General features: G+C 41.5%; 1 protein-coding gene across 7 annotated transcripts in view; it reads left to right on the top strand.

The window, feature by feature from the left end:
- The window catches only part of ABCB1 (ATP binding cassette subfamily B member 1), a 234,141-nt gene that overhangs the window by 194,403 nt on the left and 21,951 nt on the right, over nt 1-17,787 (top strand). For 6 of the 7 annotated variants that reach the window (NM_001171064.2, XM_019814933.3, XM_045041350.1 and 3 more), the window contains 4 exon segments: nt 3,524-3,601; nt 6,464-6,547; nt 12,577-12,780; nt 16,891-16,991. In NM_001171064.2, coding sequence (NP_001164535.1) covers nt 3,524-3,601; nt 6,464-6,547; nt 12,577-12,780; nt 16,891-16,991 — 467 coding nt within the window. 7 annotated transcript variants of the gene reach the window in all.

The raw sequence follows: 17,787 nt of genomic DNA, 5'->3' as shown, positions 1-17,787 counted from the left end.
GAGGTGCATTGCCACCATGATTACAGCTGCTGTTGGTATGTCTGCAGTTACAGCCAGGGGAATTGCCCTGGCTGCCAATCTCAACATCAGCTTTATTATATTTTTTAAGTTTTATTTATTTATTTTCAGAGAGCTAGTAAGCAGGGGAGGGGCAGAGAGAGTCCCAAATGCAAGAATCCCAATGCAGGGCTTGATCTCACAAACGACGAGATCATGACCTGAGCTGAAACCAAGAGTCCTGAAGCTTAACCGACTGAGTGGGCCAGGTGCCCCTCAACATCAGTGTTAAAAGGCCTATCCCCCTTTGCTCTGTTGTGATAAATAGCCAGCTTGATGAAGTTCAAGGAAGGAAATTATTTCCTGTAATGTTCAAAGTGTGGATGAGAAGACCCTGTACTCAGGGCCAACAAGCTTATCCATCAAGCTGGATCCTGAAAAAAGTTTGACATAAAAGAGCTGCTCATGCATTCTACACCAGTCTGCATTAGGCTCTCCTTCTGCCAGAAGAAGCCGTTGTCCCCAGTCCTCTTACGCTTGCTGTTGAGTTGCCCACAGGTTGAAGCCTGCTAACAGCAGCCTTCCTGAACATAATTTTGGAATACAACTCCAGGAGCTGTTTTCGACTTTCTGAACTTTTTAACACAGAAGCATCCCTGTGAGAGTGTCATCAGTTGTTTGTGTCTCCTTAGGATAGGTGTCTGCTTCTCCTAAATTTGAATGGGCTCTTTAAGGTTGCACAAGCACAATGCTGCCCCGTTGTAGACCAGAGAAAAAATTCATACTGAAACTTTTAAAAATATTTTTTTAAATCACTTTTTTAAAAAGTTTGTTTATTTTGGGGGTGGGGGACAGAGAGAGAAGGAGAGAGAGAATCCCAAGTAGAATCTACACTGTCAGCACAGAACCCACTGCAGGGCTCGAACTCACAAACCATGAGATCATAACCTGAGCCGAAATGAGGAGTCAGGTGCTTAACTGACTGAGCCACCCACGTGCCCCCATAGTGAAACTTTTACTGCAGACTTGGAAATGCCAGAAAACCAAATGAAGGAATAAGTGTGTGTGTGTGTGTGTGTGTGTGTGTGTGTGTGTGTGTGTGTGTGTTATAAATTACAAAGCTACCTTTATTGTATCCACACCAATCTTTTTTGGCTACAGTAGGAAACACTAGTTCCTGTAAGAATGGATACTTCAAATCTGGATTCTAAGGATTAAACAATCATTGAAAGAGAGAAAGGAGAGAAAGGGAGAAGGAAGAAATAATGTGATCAAATTCCTAGGTCTGCGTGAGGCAGTAGCAAACAGTTGCTTATTGAATGAATAGATAATTAGCCACATGTAATTTTTTTAAGTCTATGTATTTATTTGTTTATTTTGAATGAGAGAGCAAGAGCAGGGGAGGAGCAGAGAAAGAGGAGAGCGAGAATCCCAAGCAGCCTCCAAGCTGTCAGCATGGAACCTGACTCAGGGCTGAATCCTACCAACCATAAGATTTTGATCTGAACCAAAGTAAAAGAGTCAGACGCTCAACCAGCTGAGCCACACAGGCACCCCTGACCTAAATGTAATAGATTTGATACTTTAACTACATGCAAGATTGCCAGAGCAACTGTTAATGCCACAGAACGGAAAGATTGCCAAGTGTGAAGTTGGTTAAGGAGTTTCAAGGGTGGTAGGCTTTGAACTGGTCCCTTACACGTCGGAGACGGAGACGTGAACTGCTGAAGCAAAGGCAGTGAAAGCAGTTACCTTTGTAACATAATGATGCTCCAGGATACTGGAGCCGGACTTGCCTGGCAAAACTAAGTGAGAACAAAGGCTCTGAATTATAGGACCTCAGAGCTGTAGAGCTGGCAGTGTGCTGAACAATGTTAGAATGCTCAGCCCTTCATTTAGAAACCAAAGGAGGGAGCTCTGTGGGTGATTAAATTTCAGGCTCTGGGTTCCCATTTTGGTTGGAATTCTCACAGACCCAGATTCAGGTTCCAACTCTGCCACCTTACAATTGTGTCTATCCTCTCTCTAAACTTTAGTTTCGTTTGTAAAGTGGTTATACGGTTGTCATAAGGATGACCTTCTCCCATCATTAAAAGGGTTGTCATAGGTGTACACACATATATGTGTATGTGTTCGTGTACTTTGTATAAAGTACAGTGTCAGAGTAATCACTTAAAAACAGCTAGGTCCCTATAGAGATAACGGTAATATTCCTGCAGTGAGGGAGATATTTCACATTTCATTCAGTCCAGTGACAGAAACCTTAATCTGGCCATGTCTAAGTAAATTTACTGTTTTAGTAATTTCAGACTTCAGTTCAATTAACCCAGGGTTTCTCCCTTTCCTCCTCCTTCCAGATCAGTGTCTATGTTAGCAGAGGCATAGAGAGTAGAGGCACGTCACATGCCTGCCTGCTTCTTGCTGGCACCTGGCAGGGCCACGGCCTTCAGTTACGTGGTCCAACCCGGCTGTGCCCCTTTATCAGAACCACTTGGGAGAATTGGCTCTTGCTTCACTTGTGCTCTTTGCGTGTGTTTCTTCCCTCTCTCGCTAATGTGTCTCAGCGGGCCCAGAGGAGCTATGGCTGCCCTCTTCCACGTCTCTGATTCTGCAGGGACTTGGGCTGTTATTCGAGCCTCTCTTCTTCTGATGCACCGTCGGCCATTTCCACTCTGCTTTCTCCATGAGATTGTGTGTCAGGCCTCGTCCACAGACTGCTGCTTCCTGGAGCTCCAGAAAGGGGGATGCTGCTCCATCCTAGTCCTAAATCCCCACACCCACTGGGATGAGGGTTCTGATATCCTCCCTCCCCAGATGTGGCTGCACGGCAGCACACTCACATCTGACTCTTTATTTCCCCGAGTAACTCTTCCCTCCTCCCAGACACAGAAGGTTATATCCTTGGGGGAAGAGGAGAGGCAGTGCAGAAAATTCCTCTTGGCGTCTTCTTCCCCAGACTATTCTGCTTGTACACCTTTTTTTTTTTTTAAAGCTTCGAAACTGGGAATTTGTTATCTTTGTTCTCTGCATCCTTTATGGCTGGGGTGACCAAATACTTCTTTTTTCTCACATTATACCTCAGGTCCTGGTGTAATTATTAACAGCACCCCTTTTCATTCTCCAAGTGTCCTGGTTTGCATGATAGGTAATACAGCCACCCTGCTTCGAGTGCCCCTGTCTTCGGAACAACTTCAGCTTCCTGAGTGACAGACCCTGGTTCACTGGGAGAAATAAGCAGGGATAGGAATAGGGACAAAGAAACACATTTCCCAGTCAGCCCCTGATCAGCCCACCAGTAGCTGGGGAGTAGCTGTGATGGTTTCCAAACGGGGCTCCCCTGGCTATGCGGCTGCTGTGGCTAGGTGCCCTTAGTACAGAGTCACCGAAACACCACCAACCCTGAATCAGGCTTTCTGACTTTGTCTGGTGTCCCCATTAGCCGTGACATCAACTCTCCCTCCTTTCATGTAACCCATGGCTGGGTCTGCGACAAGTCTTCTTCCTTGTGGCATGTTCTTCTTCACAGGGCTTCACGTTTGGCAAGGCTGGGGAGATCCTCACCAAGCGGCTCCGATACATGGTCTTCAGATCCATGCTAAGACAGGTATGTCTGCTGAGGATTGTGCCGGGGCTGTGCAGAACTCCCCGCTTGGGCCCGTGGTCTCGTGCAGAGGGAGTGTGGTTGGGTTTCTCAGAGCGAACTCCTGCAATGGTCTTCCCTCGGTCTCTCCTCACAAATGTGGCTGGACGCCACCCCCAGGTTGGGCTCAGAGGCCCTGCTGTCCATCTGCTGTGGGTGGGACAAGGAATGGGATCATCACAGATGGTCCCCAGAGCTGGTTCACCTCCAGCCTTTGTGTTGGCAGCTGGAGGCAGAGTCATCCCTTTCCTCTCTTTCTTTCCTTCTTTCCCCTCGGATCCCATATGTGTGTCTTCCCACCAAGAGATGCTACCTGTGCCCTTTCTTTCCTCAAGTCAAAATGTATCCCGACTACCCAGTCTTTTCTTTGCTGTGGCCAGAGTGATAGAGCAGTTCAGCTCATAGTGTTCGTTACAAGCTGATAACGGCTTACTAGAATGCCTCTTACATTTTCCACCTTCAGAACCCTAACAACAGGCAGACATGAATATTTTCCTGGGGAAAGGGGGAGGGAGCTTCTGGGAATGTAACCCAAAGCAATCCAGTTCTAAGGGAGAGTTTCTTTAACAACCATGAAAATTTTGTATGTGAATTTATAACCCTGCATCTTAAAATTACTGATCACTTGCCAGTGAATAACATGAGGCTCCAGAAGGATGCCCTGGACATGCCAGGAGTACTGGAATCCTGGCTGAGAAGCATCAGTTTGCTGTGTTAGGATTTCTAGTTGGCATTCACATCTTCCCAGCTGTCTTTGGTTCCTCAATCCTTTCCCACCTACACCACCATTACTTAAAAAGAAGCATATTTAGGGGCTCCTGGGTGGCTCAGTCGGCTAAGCGTCCGACCTCGGCTCAGGTCATGATCTCACGCTCTGTGAGTTCGAGCCCCGCGTCGGGCTCTGTGCTGACAGCTCAGAGCCTGGAGCCTGTTTCAGATTCTGTGTCTCCCTCTCTCTCTCTGACCCTCCCCTGTCCATGCTCTGTCTCTCTCTGTCTCAAAAGTAAACGTTTAAAAAAAAATTAAAAAAAAAAAAAAAGCATATTTATGGCAGTTGCTGGCCCATGACTGGCAGAGCACTGTTTGATGGGGGTGCTGTCCTAGGACTCTGAGTCAAACCATATTTATAACTGAGATTCCAGTTAGGATTGAGGCTGAACTTGGTCCAGAACCAAATGCCCCATTATCCCGCCAGCTGCCAGGCCAGCTCTTAGGTCTGTTATACTTCGGCAGTTGAGCTGATGGTTTGTGTAATGCCCTCTCCATAAATTATTAAATCTATCAAATACACATTAAGGACCTTCTGCTTGCCATAATACTAAGTATTGTCAGGCATTCAAACCTCAGCAGTCCCTGTCTTCAAGGAAGTTACATGCCAGTAGAAGAGGCACTTAAACACAATAATTCTAAAAAGCAAAGTGATACATGCTATGATAATTTAGAACACTTTCTTTTTCATTAATACTTTGGGGGGAAATGGTAGATACTGCTTTAATTGCAAGCCACCAGGACCATACTTATTTTTATTAAAGATATAAATTCATACTTCAAACTCACAATCTTTTTAGTATTTATGTATTTAAAAATGTAAGTGGCTTTATAGAAAAAAATCCTGTTGTATGTAATTCTTAAATTTTAATCTAGATTTCTTTTGTTGATTTTTTTAAACCCAATTCATTTATTCTGCCCTGAACTATAATAAGTTATCTAAACTGCCTATTCAACTTCTCTATTTAGATATCTAAGTAGCATTTCAATCTTATACCTAAAATTGCACTTTTGAAAAAAAAAGTAAAAATAAAATTGAACTTTTGTTTCTCCCCTCTGTACAGAGCTTACTTTTTACCTAGTCTTCCCCCATATCCATAATGGTAGCTCCATTCTACCAGTTGTTCAGGCTAAAAACTTTGAGGTCATTTTTGACTCCTCTCTTTCTATGTGATGTTATAATAACCTCCTAACTGGTCTCGCTGCCCTGATCCTTATTCAAATCCATTAGTTTCACCTCCTAAGAGCACATCCCCCTGCTCAAATCCTGCTAGAAGCTTCCCATATCACTCAGGGTAAAATCTGGAATCTTTACAGTTGCCTCCAAGGTCATGATGTGGTCCCCACTCCCTCTCAGACCTCATCTTCTACAGCTTCCCCCCTTCCCCAATGTACAGACTACACACTGGTTTGCTACACAAGGATGAGAGAGGGCAGGGGTAGGAAAGCCAAATGAAAATGGAGATCTGTCCAGAGGAAGAGACTTCTTTTACAAATTCACACAAAAGTACTCTTAAAGCTGATAGCAGCCCTTAAGGCCTTCTTGGAGGTGCATAAACAGATCAAGTATGACTTTGCCTCAGGGCCTTTGCACATGCTATTTCTTCCTTCTCTCAAATATTTTTCTCCCTCTCTTCATTCAGATCTCTGCTTAAATATCACCTTAGAGAGGCCTTCTCTGTTCCCTAGTGCCTTTCTTCGCTTTTTTTCCTTCTTATTCTGATCTGTTTTTCTTCATTGCATTTATTTACACCTGGCCCTGTATGTATTTATTTACTTGTGGCATATGTCTCTAGAATCTAAGCTTTATGAAAGCAGCAACATTTTCTTTTTCGTTCACTATTGTTTAGATCCAACAATTAAAATCACATTTGGAACAAAACACTCAAATTGTTTTGATAAATGAAATTATTTATATTCTTGTCTATTGAGTGTCAACTCTTGAGTGCTAAATACGAGGGATATAAGTGATAATCAACCTGATCCTGTCATTGCCCTAAGAGCTAAGAGTCTTATAAATAGAGCTTTAAGATAATAAAATCATTTTCTGTGCCACAGGATGTGAGCTGGTTTGATGACCCTAAAAATACTACTGGAGCATTAACAACCAGGCTTGCCAACGACGCTGCTCAAGTTAAAGGGGTATGTGCCTCCTTTGTGCTGGTGTTTGTCTTAATTGACTATTTTGGATCTCAGCAGTAAATTAATTTTCTCATTACAGGTGTTCTCATAATCATTAAAATGTTAAGTATTTAACACAGTATATATGCTTTATAGCAAAAATGTTAACTATTTAAACATTATATGTTGTATAGTGTATACATAACTTACAAGCTTTCTTTTGTTATTTACTACTTAGTCATGCTATTAACAAGATACACATGGAAGGATAATTATTTAGAAAAGGAAGTACTTATCAGCATATCATGTAGGACCAGTCTGTTGTGATCAGTTAAACAAGAGAAAATTGTAGGGGTGCCTGGGTGGCTCAGTTGGTTAAGTGGCCAGCTTCAGCTCAGGTCATGATCTCACAGTTGGTGAGTTCGAGCCCCATGTCGGGCTCTGTGCTGACAGCTCAGAGCCTAGAGCCTGCTTCAGATTCTGTGACTCTGTTTCTTTCTGCCCCTTCCCCACTCAGGCTCTGTCTCTGTCTCTCTCAAAAAATAAACATTGAAAAATAATTAAAAAAACAAGAGGGGAAGGGAAGGGGAAAAAATAGTTACAAACAGAGGGAGAGAGGCAAACCATAGGAGACCTTAAATATTAAGAGAACAAACTGAAGGTTGATGGGAGGTGGGGGAGAGAGGAAAGTGGGTGATGGGCATTGAGGAGGGCACTTGTTGGGATGAGCACTGGTTGTTGTATGGAAGCCAGTTTGACAATAAATTATATTTTTAAAAATGAGAAAATTGTAATTGCTGCTGAAAAAAATAATGTGTGTAGTTTCTGTATGAACATTTAGGAGCATTGCAGTTTAGAGGAGAGGGAAGAAAAATCTAAAAGCAGGTTGAAAGAAATGAGAAGCACATTAAAAAATTAAAGCAGTGGAACAACCATATTAGGCTACAAAGCTTAAATTTTACCACCACATGAATCTCTTTGATTGATCTAACTAGAAACTGTTGAACCAGGAGGTTTTGATTTGTGGATGAAATGACAATTTCTTCTACAACCACAACTACAACTGTTGATAGCAAAACTCCACAAGATAATGTAGAATTCAAAAAAAACATGTGATCTCTCCTGTGTCTCTCCCTCACTTGAACCTTATTAATCTTTATCTTTAAACCTTTCTATAAGGTAGCTCTATTTTAAAGTTTCTTCTATCTAGTAAATGGACCTTCTGTAAAAATAAATTGGGTTTTGAATGTGGAAGCACACACAGTTGTAAAGTTACAGTATAAATCTTGGCGATTGTTTTAATACAGATTTCTTTGCTTGAGGCAAACAAATCAACAAAAACTGAGGTTTAGATCAAGTTGTAGAGAACCTAACAGAGCCGAATGTGCCCTGCTTGAAATAACTTTGAACTTCCTAAAACAGACAACTCTGGCTCTATGGCATCTACACGGTATGTCACATTGTCGTTAAGTGCTGTGGAAAGAAAACAGCAGCAGGATATATGGGTGTGGGGATTCTGGTTGTCAGGTAAGGAAGGCCTCAAAGATCTGGTGATAGATGCAGGAGGCCTGACTGAGGGAAAGGTAGTAGCCCTGTAGATATGTAGGGAAAAGTATTTTAAACAGAAGGATCAGCAAGTGCTAAGGCCCTGAGGCTAGAGCATTTCCATAACTGTTCCCAAAACAATAAAGAAAGAGGATAGTATGGCGGAGTAAAGTGAGTGAAAGGAAGAGTCGTAAGAATTGAAATCAGTGTTATATCTGGAAATTTAAATGGGAAACCATTGTAGGCTTTTGAACACAGGAATGATAGGATCTGAAATCTTTAAAGGCTGCTGTATAATAGGCTGAAGGGGGCAAGGGTTGAAGCAGGGACTCTATTGCCATAATCAGGGGAAAGATGATAGCGTTTTAGACTAGGGTGGTCATAGTTAGGTGACACAAAGTAATCGGATTCTGGACATAGTTTGAAGGTACAGCCAACAGAATTTGTTGGTTACCTATGGGGAATAAGAAAACAGCGATCCAGAATGTCTCCACAATTTTTGACCTGCTTTACTTAAAAGCTAAAGTTGCTTTTTAGTGAAACTGGGAGCCTATTGAGCAGAATTGAGGGAGAGTTAGAGTTCTTTTTGGAACATGATAAATTTGAGGTGCCCACATTAGACGCCCAAGTGGAGATGTCAAGAAGGCAGGTAGACATGCAAGTCTGGAGTTGAGCACAGAAGTCTGGTCTGGAAATAGTATCTGGAGATTTTTCGGTGCATTGGTGGCTTATAAACCAATGAGACTGGATGAGATAGCCAAGGAACTTTGTACAGATAGAGATCCTTTACATCAGGGCTATGAGGATGGAACTGCAAAGAAGAGTGTGAAGGAATGGCCAGAGAGAGAGGAGAGCAGGGTCCTGGAAACAACACAAAGGGAGTGTTTCAGGAAGGAGCATTACAGGATATTAATATCCTGTAAACTCACCACTTACTACTGGTGAGTTTGTAAGGTAACCAAATGTTTCACCTCCATGCGTCAGCCACACAGAGGGTGCTTTTGTTTCTCACAAGAACTGTTTCTAGGGTGTGGTGGGAACAACGTCTGTTGGGGAGTGGCTTCAAGAGAAAGGAGAAAAGAGGACTAACACAAATGGACAAATTGTTAATGGACTTTCGGGTAAATGGAGGAGAGAAATGGATGGTAGGTAGAGGACAGATAGCATCGGTCTCTATTTTTTAATTTACGTTGGCATGACAGTCCATCACTGAGCCTGGGATAAATTTATTTTGCTCTCTCCCATCTTGCATGATCAGTCTGGACAAACTGTGTCCTGAAATTTTGAAACCCTATTTCCCCTAGTTAAACTTTGCTGCCATACTTTAGTATGCCTTTCACAGAGACCTTGTTGTATGTGCTTGCATAGGGACACATCCCATATCCCTTTTGGTGTGAAGGCTACATCCTAGGGGAAACACGGACTCAGTTAGTTGCGGCAGAACCCTGAGCAGGTGCAGTCTGGGCATTGTGGGCTGGTAGTCCTTCCACCCTCCTCTGAAATGCTTCTGGGCTTATGGTCTGTTTTAAGGCTGTGGTCCCTTCCTATATCTGTAAAATTTGTGGTCAGCCCTGTCCCTTGCTGTGATGTCCTCAGCCACATGCAACAAGTCCATTAGTCCCTGATGGCCTGCTGGTGTTGACTGTCTGCTTTTCACTTGTTTCTTCAAACTCATACTCTCATGGCCCCACGAGCATGGGTGCCTTCACAGCCTGTGTGAGCTACTGAGTTGGAACTGTTGTCCAGAACTTAAAACAGGGGCTAATAAAGAAGGACCAGGGGAGAAGAAGCAAGTAGGTATGTGAGTGCCATCAGAACTAGAAAAGTCCGAAATAGCTATAACCACAAATTGGCCAAGACGGGACAATTGTATCCACCTGATGCTACCAGCTGACCAGTTTCTTTCTGATGGGGGATATGTGTGTAGGTGTGTAAATACATACACAGATACATGTGTAATACATACATATACACATGTGTACATATACACACTCATGTATACATATATATATCACATATACACACGCGTCTGTGTGTATATCTGTCTATTCCACAGTGAGAAGTAGTGAAATTAGTTTTTTATATCTAAAAACACCTGACGTAATCAGTGCTGTCAAAAATCATTCCACCCAAGGCAGAACTAACCCCCAGTTTGTGTGTATGTAGGTAGTTAGTGATAATGGTGACCTAGGCTAAATTTTTTTCACATTTAACTTCACCACCGGTGAAACATTTTCTCAGATGTATTTTTGAATAAGTAGCTTAATTCTGCTAAACATAAATCAGGAAGAAAATAGATCTCAATATTTTGCCTATGAAATGGTGAGCTTTTAAATTTTATTTGGGTATTAGGACTAGAATTCTGCAGGGGAAAAAGCAAATGAGAGCCACGCAGAGATCAAAAGCCACCACATATTTAAAAAAATTTTTCCCCGGGAGAAGGTGGTTAAGGGAAGGATGAAGTTATAAATGTTTTTAATTTCAGAAGGTGGTTCAGGAAATAGGCTGTTTTCCTCCCAGTAAGCACGAATGTTTTAAATTAGATTTCAAGCAATACGGTCATGTGTGGAGGAGGAAATAAATAGCAGAACAGGGAGTGACAAGGAAGGGTGGGCAGAAAAATGAGTAGAAGAGAAAGTGAGATATAAATATGTGTACATACAGTGGGATGGAGAGGTTATGAGAGGTGATAGTGGGTTTCAGGAGTGAGCCTGTTTTTATCGGACCCTGTTTCACACTTGGGCTGTGGTTTTTGGAGTGTTACCTTCACTTGGCTCTACTTTTGAAATGAAAATTACCAGGCTGTGCTCTCTCATCACTGTGATCCTTAGAATTCTAGACTCCTACTCTATATGAGGAAAAGTTTTGGAACCGTGAGTGTTAGTCTTTAGAATACAGAACGGTAACTGGTGCCATGGCCCCCATGTGCTATATCAGGTTAAGCCAAGGAGCTAAGTCTCCCCAGACCTCATCAGCTTAAGGTTCTCAATCTTTTCGCTCACCTTTCATGTACATTAAGCGAGAATTTGTCATCTTTGGCCCATTTTACTTATTTTCATGGCCTTGACTGCCATCCAAAGCTGAACAGTCATAGGTCTGAAAGGTTAATGCGCTTCAGTCAGTCACCTGCCTTGAACTTGGGGAATGTTCTGAGCACTTCTCTCAGTTGGTTGCTGTGGGAAATGAATTCTGAGGAGGACTTGTAGGTTCTAAGAACAAGGGCACTCTACATCCTCCCAGTGCCACAGACTCTCTCCAGGTTAGAACCTTTGACTTTCAGGTTGAAAGTTTGCAAATACAGAGAGCTGGCTTTGAAATCCACTTCATTCTTTGACTTCGGCCGAATGTGGTTAAGCATCCCTTGAATACAAACTCAGTGACTGCATCAAATAAAAAGAAATGCCCCACCATTTATGTTGTCTGATGCAATTCCTGGTACAGAATTTCATGTACGGAGGCTCCTGCTAGTTGTTGTGCCCTTTCCCCCTAATTACCAGTCTAGGGTTTATATCACATAAACACTACTGAATGATATCAGAGGGTTGATGCTGGGATGATGGGAAAGGGGGTGTGAAGAATTCTGTTCTAAAATTTAGAGCTAAGAGAAGTGTTGGTTATTAATCAGTGTGTTCGCTCATTTTGAGAGTTGGGGGAAATTTGTCCAAAGTCACAGAGGAGGTAGTGACCATTCCAGACTCTACTCCATCATGATCTTTAGCTAAGTCTGACCCCACTCAGGCAGAGGGAACTTTGAGAGTGGAAAAAACGTGGGCCATTTCCAGATATGGGTGCCAGAGCAGGAATTTGGAATGGCTTGAGGGCTCAGGTGTTTCCAGGTAGAGGAGAGAAGTACAGTATAGAGTAGTAAATTGACTGTATGGTTTGACTTCTGGCTTTAGAACTGGAAGTCACTGCATGCTACTGAAAGTCTTGCTTCAAGCCCCCTCTGGCATTCAAACTAAAGGCTCTGATGCCTGCCTAAAATCCTAAATTAACTTCCGTAATTTTCAGCTCTGTGCCATTGTTCCAAATCAAATAAATGCATGTTAAATTAAACACAATAAGCATCTCAAATAGGCCACGATATATTTGGATATCCTTAATGACAAATATTAGGCTTAACTTATGAGTAGCTATGCATCTAATGTTGGAAATTTCCAACTGTCAGGCTATTTTATCTTGCTCATTTGCAGAGCTTTAGTGACCATGGTTTCATTGATTACTGAAAATTTTCTTGGTATCAAAAATCAGAAGAGATACAAATATGTAATTTAACTCTGAATTATTGATCTTCTACTTTGAGTATTTGCTCTGAAGTCATAGAAATCTTCATTTTAGAAACCAAGTGAACTTACAAGTAAATCTTTAGTTTTTATTTCATAACTGAGAAGATAATTAATAGAACTTCATGAAGCTGAATTGTCATAATCCTCAAGAAAGTATGAGCATGGATCTGAAAGAGAATATGAAAGCATTTCTCTAATTTTTGTGTGTTTGTTTTATAGGCTATAGGTTCCAGGCTTGCTATCATTACCCAGAATATAGCAAATCTTGGGACAGGCATTATTATATCCTTAATCTATGGCTGGCAATTGACACTCTTACTCTTAGCAATTGTACCCATCATTGCAATAGCAGGAGTTGTTGAAATGAAAATGTTGTCTGGACAAGCACTGAAAGATAAGAAAGAACTAGAAGGTGCTGGGAAGGTGAGTCTAAATATGACTACCGATCTAATAGAGTAAAATATTCTAATCAGTACCGTTCTGTTACTCACTGCTACTACTGTGCTTGGAGAATGTTTTTATAATCATTCCTCACAGCGATCTTATTGGACACTGAATCAGCAGATTGGAAGCTGAAGAGAAGGAGCAAAACCAATTCTTAGGCTCACAGACTGACGACTAACTTGATTAAGCTTTTCTAAGTCAAACCATCATCTTCACACTCTTCCTCTACTCCCTCCCTTCCTCTCTTTCTTTCCCTCAAGTCAGCTGAAATCCATTCCTTTATTGAGGAAAGTAGCCTCATTTAATTACATGTGATGGGGAAGATTAAAATAGTAAAAGGTCCTACAGGTATTTATTTTGTCAGGCTTAAATTATTAGCGTTCTTTCCTTTTTATCATGCCTCCTGTTAGCATCTTGTCTCTGTTTACCTTTACCCTCCTCCTCCTGCTGCTGCTGCTACTGTTACTCCTTTCTCCCTCTGCTCCTCCTCTTCCTCCTGCTTTTCCTCTTCTCTTCTCTCTCTCTTCCTCCATGCTTGTCTATTTGTTGTTGTTGTTGTTGTTGTTTAAACAAATGCTTATATGGCATTTACTGTGTTTCCCTGGCAAATGCTTTCTTCCTCATTGTAATCCTATGAGGTAGGTTCTATTATTAGCTCCTCTTACAGGTGAGGCTGAGACACAGGTGGGTAATCATCCCAATGCCTTAGAGCTGATAAGCCTCAGAGCCAGGATTCAAAGTTGTGCCTCTGTTAAGAAACAGAGAATAGGGGCACCTGGGTGGCTCACTCAGCTAAGCATCCGACTTTGGCTCAGGTCATGATCTCACGGTTCGTGGGTTCGAGCTTGCATCAGGTCTGTGCTAACGTCTTAGAGCCTGGAGCCTGCTTTCAGATTCGGTGTCTCCCTCTGTCTTTGCCCCTCCTCTGCTCACACTCTGTCTCAAAAAATAAACATTAAAAAAGAAAGAAACAGGAATAAATCTGATATCACACAGTTTGTATATTGCAGAAATATAAATGGCCGGAGCACGGCTGGGCCCTAAAATTGGGTAGGGATACATCTATTAGTGGACCTTCCGAGGTTCCCAAGAGTTGGGGCAGGGACCGAGGAAGGTCAAGTGGCTCTGACTCTCTAGGCCTGTGTGTCTGAAGTACTTTGTTTCCAGGCCAGGCACCTCACCAGAGAATAAAGAATGACAAAAAGGGTACTTCTTCATGAAGGTTGATCATCACTGCTGACACTTTGTCCTCAAACATTGTACCTTATTTCCTTAGCATTCCTTCAGGAAATTCCTTTGGACCACAGCTTTAGTGCTTCCTAACTAGCGTCTGTGGGAAAAAGGTCTCCTCAGGCTATCAGAGGCCCAGTCTTGGGCCTCAGCAGGACCGTGCTGACCCACAGGCATCTGGTTATGGTCTGGCCCATGTAACATTGGCCCCTGTCAGGGAACACTTGCTGTCACCAATCACTTCACTTAGTGCTGTTCTTTCTTGTTTTTTCCACCTAAGGTAGACTTTTCAAATGCAGGGAAGGTGGAAAAATCTAGGACAAAATGTATTTTAAAAAAATGTATTACTCTTTAGTAGTATCATCGTTTCCTGAGGTGTTCAAACAGTCCCACAAAGGAGTCTTAGGTTGTTTATAGGAAGGAGGTGATTGAGAAGCTCAATTATAAGGAATTCACTGCACATCACAGACAGATTAGCACCTTTGAAGGGGCACATCAGATTTAAGACTCTTTTCGAGTTCTGTCACAGGGGCAAGACGGAAATGGATATGTGTACGTGTGGCAGGTTTACTGCGCAAAGGTTAGGGGTGAGATAAATGCTGTGTTCAGTGGTGGTTCATGAGACAGGCAGAAGTAGGTGAGAAAAGTGGTGCTGGTGGCACATCTAGTCTATGTAATTTTGAATATCAACTCCCAAAGATCATCATTCTCAGGTTACCATTTAGTATTTATTATATACCGAGCATCATGCAAAGAGTTCTGCGTGCATTTTCCCATTTGATACTCTCAATAACCCTTTGAATTATTCCAGTTAGTTGATAAAAATCCAGAGTTCAGAGAAGTTAGGTAAGTTGCCCAAATCACACAGCAATAGTCTAACTGATCTCCCTGCTTCCACTCCTTCCTTTCTTGTCCACCCACTTTCTACATTCCTCTCACACAAGCCACCCTGATCTCTTACAAACATAAATGAGATCATGCTAACCCCAACTTAAAACCCTCCAATCGCTTCTGATCACAGTTAGAATAAGAGCAACCTTTTACCATGGTTTATAAAACTCTGCATGACCCAGCTCCCCTGACAACTTCTGTGAATTCACCCTCCTCTGGCCTCAGGGCCTTCTTTCAGTTCCTAGAACATTCCAAGCTGGCTCCCTCTAATCTTCCAATGTCTGGTTCCTTTATGTAACTCAAGTCTCACCATTATTACCTCTTCAGAGGGGCCTTTCCTGCATTGGAATTAATTCACGACACTTCTCAGTACGTGATGTTTTTTTTATGTTTGTTTTTACTATTTCTTTGTTTATTGATTAATGTTCTGTCTTTCCTCCTAAGACATAATAAGCTCCATGGGGACCAAGACCATGTCTGTTGGTTTGCCCTTAAAGGGACAGAGCAGGCCTACTGTTCAAGAGCAAGGCCATGTGGTGTCAGCCTGTGCATAACCTCTACCTGTCTGTGTTCTGTGCTCCTTAGATTTCTGTCACATTATTACTGACTAATGAACATCTTAGTAACATAGATGCTTTTTCCTTTTCAGAAATAAAATCCATAACCAAACTTCAGTTTATTTGAGGAAAGAAGAGAAGTGTGAGGAGGAGTTTTTTTTCCTCTCTCTAGAAATATGTGTATAACGCTTTCTCCAAAATTATTTAGTGCACACTGGCTTCTGAGGGAAACTCAATGCTATTTACTCTTCTCACATTAGAAGTTCTCTCACCTCTGGGCGCCTGGGTGGCTCAGTCAGTTGAGCATCCCCATTCTTGATTTTGGCTCAGGTCATGATCTCACAGTTGTCCACCCCCTTCATTTAACTGATGAGGAGAATGAGACATATTTCAAGGTCCCATGGCTGAAGTCTCATTTTATATACTGGAATCTTTCATGTTTTCCACAGACCTTTATGCAGACTCCAAAAGGATGTATTTATCCTAATCACATAGACTAATTGGAAGTTACATGCAATTAAAAAATAACTGAATGATAGAAAGTTTGTGGAAAACAAATTGATAATGTGTGCCATGTTCCTTAAAAATTAGTTCCCTTTGGCCTCGTAATTTCACTCTAAGAACCTCTCCCAAGAAAGTAACTTAATATGGACAAATGTTTATGTGTAAGGATGTTTATCACAGAATTTTTTTAATAGAGAATGGAAAACCTTGTTCAACAATAAAGGAATGTTTAACTGGCTGGGATATTAAGTGGCCTATTAAACATCCCATTATTAACATATATGTCATGACCTTGGAAAATGCTCTTGATATTTTTTAACGTAAAAAGTGATGTAAAGCCAAATAGAAAATTTGGTCCCAATTTTGTTAAGTATGTATATGCTTAGGAAAAAAAACAGGTAAGCTAATATATAAAATACACCTATATGTAGCTTTTTTAAAAAAAACCTTTATTTTTTCAGTATTTTCCAAATATTCTTCAATTTTCATGAATGGTTATTATAAAGAGAAAATATAAACATCACATTTGAAATTTATGTAAAATAACAATAAACCTAAAACATGACCATCATAGAAGAAAGAGCACTACACTAGACATAAAATGCTGAGTTCTCGGGTTAACCTTGCCTCTGTAATTTTGGCTTTAGATAAGTGTCTCATCTGTTTAAACCTTAGCTTCTCTTTCTATAAAAACACTGAATTAGCCAATCTTCCTGCCAGATCTAAAATTTGATTTTATAAATTACTATTCTTTCTCATAGTGAAGAAGATCATAGGTGATAATAAATAAGTAATATGTAACAATAAAATTAATTTTATTAATCTCTTTTATGGAATTCACACTAATTGCAACTGTTTTTTTTTTTTTTTTTTTTTTGCCTCTGTGACTGGGGGCTCTCTGTGACAGATTGCTACTGAAGCAATCGAAAACTTCCGAACTGTTGTCTCTTTGACTCGAGAGCAGAAGTTTGAATATATGTATGCACAGAGTTTGCAGGTACCATACAGGTAATAACCATTGAAGAGTGGGAGGGGAGTGTGGGGAGGTTTTTCAATCATCAGATTTGTTTTCAGAAGGATTACTTTGGCCAGAATGTAGGGAACAAGTGGAGAAGCTACTAGAAGGGAACCAAATGGGAACCAAAGGGAACCACTTATAGTTATCCAGGACAGAAATCACAAGACCCTGACCTCTCTGAGGTAGAACCTGTAAGAGTAGGTAAGTGATGGGAAGCAGAGGGAGAGAGGATAGAGAATGACTCTGATGCCAAGTTTGGGTAATGGCCCTATTATTTGCTCTCATTGGGAATGAGTTCTCTATGGAACATGAAATTTGAGCTATCTGTGGGACCTGAGGGGTGGTGCTTCTTGAGTATGCCTTTCCTTCTTCTTTTGACACTTCTCTAGTGGAGAATTTCTGTATTAAAGGAAGCTAATGAACTCCTCCAGTGAGGGTTCAAAAATGTAAGCCCAACCTCTCTGAGTCTCAGTTTCTTGTATGGTAAATGGAGAGAGCTGGACCTTATCGATGAGTTTTCAAAGGTTTAAAAAAAAATAATAGTAGAGGTTTTTTCCTGAAAATGTTTTCATTTGAAATCCCAATATATGAAACAGATAGAAATGGAGTTGACCTGGGTGAAGCAGGGCTTGGAGGCCCAGAGGCTACCCACTCACCAGCCTGCCCTTACCTCCACATCACCCAATTCACATGGCTCAGAAAATCCACCAATGTTAATGCCTTTGTGAAGTCTTCTCTAACTCCTCCAGAGAGTTGTGCTTCCTCCTTTCTTCCCCTAACATGTTA

This window comes from Felis catus, chromosome A2, assembly GCF_018350175.1.
Source record: "Felis catus isolate Fca126 chromosome A2, F.catus_Fca126_mat1.0, whole genome shotgun sequence".
NCBI classification, from domain to species: domain Eukaryota; kingdom Metazoa; phylum Chordata; class Mammalia; order Carnivora; family Felidae; genus Felis; species Felis catus.
Note: the sequence above shows the minus strand (reverse complement) of the source record. Positions and strands in the feature narration are given on the sequence as shown.